At 38.4% G+C, this 10,337-nt stretch overlaps 1 protein-coding gene across 1 annotated transcript; it reads right to left on the reverse strand.

Annotated features, from left to right (window-relative positions):
* Positions 1-1,371: 1,371 nt before the first annotated feature.
* LOC110461430 (marginal zone B- and B1-cell-specific protein-like) lies at positions 1,372-6,111 on the reverse strand. Its single transcript, XM_021514874.1, has 4 exons — positions 5,759-6,111; positions 4,303-4,412; positions 3,969-4,073; positions 1,372-3,153 (listed from the first exon to the last, which is right to left on the reverse strand). The coding sequence occupies exons 1-4, from the start codon at positions 5,984-5,986 to the stop codon at positions 2,994-2,996; spliced, it is 603 nt and encodes a 200-aa protein (XP_021370549.1). The 5' UTR covers positions 5,987-6,111; the 3' UTR covers positions 1,372-2,993.
* Positions 6,112-10,337: the final 4,226 nt, after the last annotated feature.

A 10,337-nucleotide genomic window follows, 5' to 3' on the forward strand; every position in this document is an offset into this window, starting at 1 on the left:
TACATACAGTACTGCACAACAGAACTGTTACATACAGTACTGTACAACAGAACTGTTACATACAATACTGCACAACTGAACTGTTACATACAGTACTGCACAACTGAACTGTTACATACAGTACTGCACAACTTAACTGCTACATACAGTACTGCACAACTTAACTGCTACCTATAGTACTGCACAACTGAACTGTTACATACAGTACTGCACAACTGAACTGTTGCATACAGTACTGCACAACTTAACTGCTACATACAGCACTGCACATATTCACCACTGAAAGCACGCACTACACAATGAAGTAGGCTGTTCATAACCACTCTTATACATGAAAAAAAAACCACATAAAAATTGGTTGTAAAACTTTCACATATTATTTAAGCCATATAGCATCTGATACAGGAATAAACACCAGTTAAGCTACAGAGTTATTTTCACTGACAAACATGGTTACAAATCTACATAGAGATCTAATGTTTGTTTGAATAGAAAAAATATATTATCATGTCACTTGAAACAATCTTGCAAACTTTCAATTATTTATTGGTGACAAGATCAACGGAACTGGTTGATATGGAGACAATAAAATAACTTGGAGACAATAAAATAACTTCTGACTTCATTCATGAATTTGATCTATGATATTGAAAATATGCAATGATTGCTCATTGTCACAGGACTCTAATCTTTAACATTTGTTCAAACTATATTTTATTGAATAAGCTTGCAAATATTTATACATTCACTAAAGGGTGGAAAATCAAGCATCAAGTTGTAAAATATCCTCTATCTCTGAACTCTGTATAAAATGTCTGAAGAGTAACTGGACAATACATTATGATGGAATTTGTAATGTCAGGTTATTTCATAACAGGGAGAATATACAACTTCCCCACCCTTCTTTAAAGCTTTCACAAATAAATTCATGAATTAATTATCAAAAATGAGTATTTTACATGACCATGCACAAATCACAGAGTTGGCAGTGTTATTGAGAGTATAATTTAGATGAAAGGATCCAACTCCTGCTAAGCTATTTGATTATGCCCGTGAATGTCTACCAGCTGAAAACAACAGCACTCGTACAACTGACATGACATCCATCAATGTCTACCAGCTGTAGACAACAGTACTCATACGACTGACATGACATCTGTCAATGTCTACCAGCTGTAGACAACAGTACCCATACAACTGACATTACATCTGTCAATGTCTACCAGCTGTAGACAACTGCACTCATATAACTAGCATGACATCCGTCAATGTCTACCAGGTGTAGACAACAGTACCCATACAACTGACATGACATCTATCAATGTCTACGCGCTGTAGACAACAGTACTCAAACAACTGACATGACATCCATCAATGTCTACCAGCTGTCGACAACAGTACTCATACGACTGACATGACATCTGTCAATTTCTACCAGCTGTAGACAACAGTACTCATACAACTGACATGACATCCGTCAATGTCTACCAGCTGTAGACAACAGTACCCATACAACTGACATGACATCTGTCAATGTCTACGCGCTGTAGACAACAGTACTCAAACAACTGACATGACATCCATCAATGTCTACCAGCTGTAGACAACAGTATTCATACAACTGACATGACATCTGTCAATGTCTCCCAGCTGTAGACAACAGTACTCATACAACTGACAAGACATCCGTCAATGTCTACCAGCTGTAGACAACAGCACTCATATAACTGGCATGACATCCCTCAATGTCTACCAGCTGTAGACAACAGTACTCATACAACTGACATGACATCCGTCAATGTCTACCAGCTGTAGACAACAGCACTCATACAACTGACATGACATCCATCAACGTCTACCAGCTGAAGACAACAGCACTCTTACAACTAGCATGACATCCGTCAATGTCTACCAGCTGAAAACAACAGCACTCTACGAATGGCATGACATTCGTCATTGTCTACCAGCTGAAGACAACAGCACTCTACCGCTGGCATGACATTTGTCAATGTCTACCAGCTGAAGACAACAGCACTCTACCGCTGGCATGACATTTGTCAATGTCTACCAGCTGTAGACAACAGCACTCATATTACTGGCATGACATCTGTCAACGTCTACCAGCTGTAGACAAAATCAATCTACAGCTGGCATGACATCCGACAATGTCCACCAGCTGTCGACAACAGCAACCATATAACTAGCATGGCATCCGTCAACGTCTACCAGCTGAGGACAACAGCACTCATACAACTAGCATGACATCCGTCAATGTCTACCAGCAGAAAAAAACAGCAGTCATACAACTGACATGACATCCGTCAATGTCTACTAGCTGTAGACAACAGTACTCATACAACTAGCATGACATCCATCAACGTCTACCAGCTGTAGACAACAGCACTCATATAACTAGCATGACATCCGTCAATGTCTACCAGCTGAAAACAACAGCACTCATACAACTAGCATGACATCCGTCAATGTCTACCAGCTGAAAACAACAGCACTCATACAACTGACATGACATCCGTCAATGTCTACCAGCTGAAAACAACAGCACTCATACAACTGACATGACATCCGTCAATGTCTACCAGCTGAAAACAGCAGCACTCATACAACTGACATGACATCCGTCAACGTCTAGAAGCTGTAGACAACAGCTCTCCAAATTAAAGAAAGTCAGTCTTACTCAGTATACCAAGATGTTATGGTATTGTGTTAATTTAACATCTGCTTGTACTAAACTACTGGTGATGATAGATTTGTCTTGACATATAGGATATCTCCCATCCATTTAATGTATGTGTATAGTTTTAGAGCTTGAAGATCTCCAGTATACAGCCCACAAGTATATGTGGTCATTTATTCAGCAAGATTTGCACCAGTTGTCAGACACACTTGATCGCTTTGTTGTGTCGGAAATTAAATGTTTATAGTTTGCTGTGCCTTCTGTTCTTAACTTGGTATCCCAAGAGATGTTACCATGCCTACAGCTCATCATTTTTGCGGCTCCTTTTCTTTGAACACTCGCCCAGAATTCCTTGGCCCCTACAGAGGTACTTTTCCAAGTCCTTCTCCTTTAGGTACGCCTCATAGACTTCTTCTTCTCCAATCTCACCCATGTACATAGAACATGTCTCTCTCAGCCTACAACGTAATAGGTTTTGTGATATTACAGTGTGTGCATCACCTTCACAGGTGTATTTATCAACTATTTACATGCAGGTATCTCCTAACACAGGGCCCTGTGTATTTGTCTGCTAGTTACATGCCAGTATCTCCTAACATAGAGCCCTGTGTATTTATCAGCTATTTACATGCAGGTATCTCCTAACACAGGGCCCTGTGTATTTGTCTGCTAGTTACAAGCTGGTGTCTCTTAATACAGAAACTTACAGGTTATTGTCTTTTAATACAGAGTTCTGTGTACCTTGTCTCCTAACACAGGACCCTGTGTACTAATCTGCTATTTACCAGCTGGTGGTTTCCGAACACAGGACCCTGTGTACTGATCTGCTATTTACCAGCTGGTGGTTTCCTTACACAGGATCCTGTGTACTGATCTGCTATTTACCAGCTGGTGGTTTCCCTAACACATGACCCTGGGTACTGATCTGCTATTTTGCAGCTGGTGGTTTCCTAACACAGGACCCTGTGTACTGATCTGCTATTTACCAGATTGTGGTTTCCTAACACTGGACCCTGTGTAATGATCTGCTATTACCAGCTGGTGGTCCTAACACAGGACCCTGTGTACTGATCTGCTATTTACCAGATGGTGGTTTCCTAACACTGGACCCTGTGTACTGATCTGCTATTTACCAGATGGTGGTTTCCAAACACTGGACCCTGTGTACTGATCTGCTATTTACCAGCTGGTGGTCCTAACACAGGACCCTGTGTACTGATATGCTATTTACCAGCTGGTGGTCCTAACACTGGACATTTTTTTAAATATTCACCTGTTTGGCCACCTCCCTCCACCCTGCATAATCCCAGGAATGTCAGCTGTTTCCAATCCAGGTCCTGACAATCGTTTCTGTCCATCAACTTCCTTAATCCCATACCTACAAAACAAATTGTTTAAAAACAAAATCCTAATTGCACCCATTACAGTACAATCACTTATCTCCAATGTGATGTAAATTACAGGAGGACATACCATTCAAAGGTGATCTAGATAATCATAAGTAAAGCAGTCCGACAGGTGTTCTGCTCAAATAAGAATCCAGTTGTATAATTATGGTTTAAACTGATGTAGCAATCTTATTTCCAGAAAGTGCTATGTATACTTACTTGTCAAATTTGCTTTCACAAATAGACTCAGTTATGTCATAGATTTGTGACTCTGGTAAAACTTTTAAGGAAGGCCTCTTCTTGTGAGCTTCAGAAAATTTGGTTTGCAGCTGAAATATAGGCAAAAGAGAGCACTGGATAAGTTTACAAAACAATGTACCTGGCTATATAAGATACAGGCTGTCAACGTAAAATAGAGTGATGGGATATTTCTTCATATACTCTCCATAAAATGTCGGAATATAGCTTTACCCAAGTCTGTCATCTGTACATCACACATTCAGATGTCATCACTGTAACTGATCAGAACTGAATTAAACTTCATACAATTGCATGTTCACTATTTTGAACTAGTTTACCCCAGATGTTTACATGTTTCAGGAATGTAGAGTGAAGCCACTGCATGCTACTATACAGAGAAAATTGTCTATTGCTTTAACTTCCTCATTTTCAATCGGATTTTGATGAAAGTTAAACAAGTATTCAGAACAAAAACAATTGACTTTGCGTTTCAGTATTTAAGCCCACAACCACTGTTACTGCAAAATGAAAAAGTGGTCATCATTCTTCCCTCCTCAGTTTCTATCAATATTTTTAATTTGGATGAAAAAGGCCATAAATCTGTACATATTTGGGGAGGAGATTAAATATCAGTAAGCAATATTCAGTCATTTAAAATAGGTAAAATGGAACGGAAATAACTTGGGTTGTAAATAGTGTTGTCTTCGGGCAAAGACTAAAAAGGAGGGCAGAATCTTTTGTCAGTGACCAGGTACATGTAGCTTATAATTGTCTAGAAAATCTGTCTATAATTTGGTAAGAGACCCAAATATGGAGTGTAAAATTGCCACTGACGAAGTGATGCAAAGATTGGCAGAGAGTAAAGAGTACAATAACCTATGGACCCCCTCCCACCTTTTTCTTATTGGTATATGGTAACATGATGTGACATAATTTTACAATAAACCTTTATTTTCAATGTATACATCAACAGGTCCAGTACACTCTGCCGATTGAGCTATATAGCTGTAAAGACTTATAATAGCTCTATTGACCTATCTGAAATAGGTCTTTTGAGCTATTTTTTGAGTATTTTTCGTTTTTAAGGAAAACTAAACAAAGTCGCTTTTAAAAGAAGATTGTATCATTAGGTTGATAACAAAAGACATTAAACATAACGATTCTTTTTAAAAAATAATGATGTAAAAAAATCCGAAATTTTACATTTATGAAAAATGAAAATAAACATCTAACTGTATACTTTTTGTAGTCAACATTACCATAAACCTTATTGTTGTATGCGACTTTGCTTTAATTTAATGAAAATTGAAATCTGAGAAAATATAGCTCAATACAGCTATAATGTATAGGTGTATATAACCCGCTATATAGGTCTTTATAGCTATATAGCTCAATCGGCAGAGTGTACTGGACCTGATCAAATAACCAGTCTTACTTGATAGGCGACCACACGACAGCCGTCACATTTCAGCTCATGTGGCATGTGTAGGCTGTGAGTATCCTCGTCATCCAAGGTGGGAGTCTTAAAGCTCAGTGTCCCGGATTTCTTATCCTCGCTCTCCTCCACACCGGCTAGTTTCGGTTCACCTAAGTGTACTACCAGCGAACAAATTACCAGCACAAAAGTGAGGTAGTGATTCGTCTTGGTCAGCCTACGGAACATCCCTATGTCCTGACTATCCGAATCAGTCTAAATTACATATCATTATTGGATACTAGTATGTACAACACGACAACAAGTTAGCAGAAAGTAGGTGTAACCCACCAGATCTTTGTTGCGGAAGCGAATGATATGACAACACGTTGTGCGCAGAGATGCTGCGCAGTGGTATTTTCAACAAAACTCCTAGGCCTCCATATGGTAATGAAACTCCTGTAGGAAAATCTTGATTGGAGCAGCAACAATATGATTATAAACTAAAAGTTTGTCAAGGCCAAGACACGTATTTTTTTTTAATTTATGTATTTTTTGTATGGGTACTTATTAAGTTAAGTTGAAGTTTGAACCCACCCCGGCCCCTGTTAAATAGAGCCTCCGCTACTGCACACATCTCACAACAGAAAGGTGCATGTACGTACATGTATACTCAGAGACGTATATGGCTTATATGTGTCTCTGGTATAATGAGTCGCATATGTTATCACCATCCACCACAAAGCGGCTAACCCATTTTCATGTACACCAATGATCAAATGACAATAGGTGTGCAGGGGACTTTGATATACACATTTCAATTGTAAATTTCTCTATAAACATTACTTTGGTTTGGTTTTGGTTTTATTAACAGCTAATTATAAGGTCATTTAAGGGCGTGCCTCCATGTGTGTTGTGTATAAGCATATGCATGCATGTATGTGTGTCGGAGACAGGGCAGATAGCGCGGATCTGATGCCGATTTTATATTGCTATCTCACTGAAATACCATGCCAAAAAAGAAATTCCGTTCATATGGCTATGAACACAATCGGATCAGCGTCATTTTAAAGTTTCGATCTCCTCCCGCCTCGAATAACGTGAGACAATCGTAAGAAGCAAACACTTTGGCGACCTTAGTCTGTTCAAGAAATCCCGTTATGCACTGACGATACAGACAAGACATATATTTTGATCAATAATGGCAACGAAATTTAAAATGTTAATACAATAATTGAACGGCATTTTTTCCAAAGCTTATTGTCATTTACACGATTCGGTATTGTGATTAATTCTCGTTCATTATCCGGCTTCTCTTAATTGAGACTTTCTATATATGTATTATATCATAACCATCTATTTGGAATTATGTCTGTGTCTGTTTTGAAGGACAATGTCCGACTGTTTTATATTCCGAATTATTCTGACGTTGTATCGACTTTTTTTTATATCCGTCTGTCGTCGATTAACGTCGTTAATCGACGACAGACCGATTTAAAAAAAAAATGTCGATAAAACGTCAGAATATTTCGGACTAACTGTGTTATAGCTATAATAAGCCCATATATACAATCAATGTTTTATTTCAATATATCACTTAACCATAAATAACAAACATATTTTACGATAGTATAAGTCAACGTATATATAGCTGTTAAATTTGACTTGCGATAATCCTGTCTGAGGTCAAATTGTGTTTTTGTATCTCGTTAATTCTACACCTAATTATGAATCGGACCATATATAATATTCATTATATGCTTAATACATGAACATGTATGAATCGTACATGGATGTCGATGTGTGACACACAGGAGGGGGTTGTCTAGGACTGTTATTAACACTAGGGTCTGACAGTGGTATACTATAGTATCGATCAGTCATTACTGTACTAACACCTTACTATACCGAACTCTGTCATCAATAGCAGGTGTTCTGATATGGCGGGGAGTGGTGGGCAGTTTTAGTTACAATCTGTAGTGCAATTTCATATGAACAACACACAGGAAAACAACTAGGATGTTGTACTAAGGTTAATCTATAGCTTTGGTTAGGTTGCTGTACTAAGGTTAATCTATAGTTTTGGTTAGGTTGTTGTACTAAGGTTAATCTATAGTTTTGGTTAGGTTGTTGTACTAAGGTTAATCTATAGTTTTGGTTAGGTTGTTGTACTAAGGTTAATCTATAGTTTTGGTTAGGTTGTTGTACTAAGGTTAATCTATAGCTTTGTTTGGGGTGTTGTTCTAAGGTTAATCTATAGCTTTGGTTAGGTTGTTGTTCTAAGGTTAATCTATAGTTTTGGTTAGGTTGTTGTACTAAGGTTAATCTATAGCTTTGATTAGGTTGTTGTACTAAGGTTAATCTATAGCTTTGTTTGGGGTGTTGTTCTAAGGTTAATCTATAGCTTTGGTTAGGTTGTTGTACTAAGGTTAATCTATAGTTTTGGTTAGGTTGTTGTACTAAGGTTAATCTATAGTTTTGGTTAGGTTGTTGTACTAAGGTTAATCTATAGTTTTGGTTAGGTTGTTGTACTAAGGTTAATCTATAGCTTTGTTTGGGGTGTTGTTCTAAGGTTAATCTATAGCTTTGGTTAGGTTGTTGTTCTAAGGTTAATCTATAGTTTTGGTTAGGTTGTTGTACTAAGGTTAATCTATAGCTTTGTTTGGGGTGTTGTTCTAAGGTTAATCTATAGCTTTGGTTAGGTTGTTGTACTAAGGTTAATCTATAGTTTTGGTTAGGTTGTTGTACTAAGGTTAATCTATAGTTTTGGTTAGGTTGTTGTACTAAGGTTAATCTATAGTTTTGGTTAGGTTGTTGTACTAAGGTTAATCTATAGTTTTGGTTAGGTTGTTGTACTAAGGTTAATCTATAGTTTTGGTTAGGTTGTTGTACTAAGGTTAATCTATAGCTTTGTTTGGGGTGTTGTTCTAAGGTTAATCTATAGCTTTGGTTAGGTTGTTGTTCTAAGGTTAATCTATAGTTTTGGTTAGGTTGTTGTACTAAGGTTAATCTATAGCTTTGGTTAGGATGTTGTACTAAGGTTAATCTATAGCTTTGGTTAGGATGTTGTTCAGTACAAGATATAACTTGTAACTTGAGTTGGGATTATGTACTCTGGTTATATAGCTGAAGTTATGATGTTCTATTAGGGATCGATAATGACAAGGGGAGCTGGGAACATTTTTTTCTTCTGTATACTTGTTTCTATAATGAAAAAACAGGCCCATCGCTTAATTTGTTTTGACAAAATTTTGATGACTTTATTTGGCGTATTGTGCCGAGATGTGTTATACACCTTCTCGTCACTACCACAGGAACTCATTATACGTCCAAGTGACCATGGTCACTAAGGAGGCAGGTGTGACAAATTGTTCCCTATATGTGGATACCAATAAAATACGTTTCATTACAAAATGTTCTATGAACAGTTCACAGGACTATAGCTAGTCCCGACTGCTTTTCTTTCCAGTAAAGTAATTTTAGTTGAGTTTGAAATGGAACAAATAGACAAAGAAGGCGATATACCGATTACATGTGTCCAGCTACCTTCAGGTTACCGTCCACGGCGGAAGGGGGCAGAGGACGGCATACTAACAACGGCCAGTCGGCCCTGGGTAGCGTTAGAAAGCATACATCTAGGCAGACTGGACAACCCACACAAGGTGAACGAATACTACCACAAAATTAGTGAAGCGCCGTTTAAGAAACGATTTGCGGACTACTCCAACATTTCAATGAGCTCCAGTGGTCAAATATTAACAGGAAATAAAGGTAACACGGATGGATTTTATGCAGGACAGCAGACAGCATACTTCGTAGATGACAATATGAAGAATAGTAGCGTCATCAACGAGTATAATAGACCATCTCTTTACCATCTTATGAAACAGTTCAAACAAAAGCAGAGAACGGCAACAGGGACGGCGGGAAAAGGCGGGCATAGTTTACCACCAATCCGTCACACCAATAACTCTAGAGATGACAAGAGGGCTTTAAACTCCGGAGAACGAGTGCATTTCTCCTTGGGGTATCGGAAACAGCCTAGGGACCCGGAGGACAGTGAAATGATGGAGAATGACGTTCGAATTCCAGAGGTCGGTGAGTTTAACGTTTGTAATACGGAAGAACAACCCCAGTGTAACTTAGCGGACCTTTCACAATGTTCCAGAACCCAAACAGGCCAGACAAATAATTCATATTCAAATGAAACAATTTTGAAGATGTCGAATGAGGATTGTATAACAGATGAGCTTGGCCTCGTGGTGAAGTCTGGTGACCTATCGATAAAGGTAGGACAAAAACAGCATAGTACATACGAGAAAAGAAAAATGTACGGCAGAAATCTGGAAAGAAATTGGTTTACCGAACAAATGCAGAAGAAAAATATTTCTGTTTCGTTAGATGTGAGTTCTGATATGTTCTACAGTCCGGGTATCACGGAATCGGAAGGGGGAAGTGACGTAGAGAACGTGGAAGATGGCCTGTGTGCGGACAGGAAACTACATCCTATGGCGGCCAATAGGGATCTGTTCTCTTCAACAGACGTACTAATGGGAGAGGAGGGAGAACTCGAAGATACTACGGCCTCAGAATACGAAAT

The sequence above is a fragment of the Mizuhopecten yessoensis genome, unplaced genomic scaffold (assembly GCF_002113885.1).
Source record: "Mizuhopecten yessoensis strain PY_sf001 unplaced genomic scaffold, ASM211388v2 scaffold10619, whole genome shotgun sequence".
In the NCBI taxonomy this organism is placed as follows: Eukaryota; Metazoa; Mollusca; class Bivalvia; order Pectinida; family Pectinidae; genus Mizuhopecten; species Mizuhopecten yessoensis.

What these genes read in the sequence shown, in the direction of transcription:
- LOC110461430 (XM_021514874.1), bottom strand. Translation starts at nt 5,986, where the DNA reads ATGTTCCGTAGGCTGACCAAGACGAATCACTACCTCACTTTTGTGCTG. An exon ending in TGTGAAAGCAAATTTGACAA is followed by an intron (nt 4,074 to 4,302) that starts GTAAGTATACAT and finishes TTTGTTTTGTAG; the next exon opens with GTATGGGATTAAGGAAGTTG. An exon ending in GGAGGGAGGTGGCCAAACAG is followed by an intron (nt 3,154 to 3,968) that starts GTGAATATTTAA and finishes ATTACGTTGTAG; the next exon opens with GCTGAGAGAGACATGTTCTA.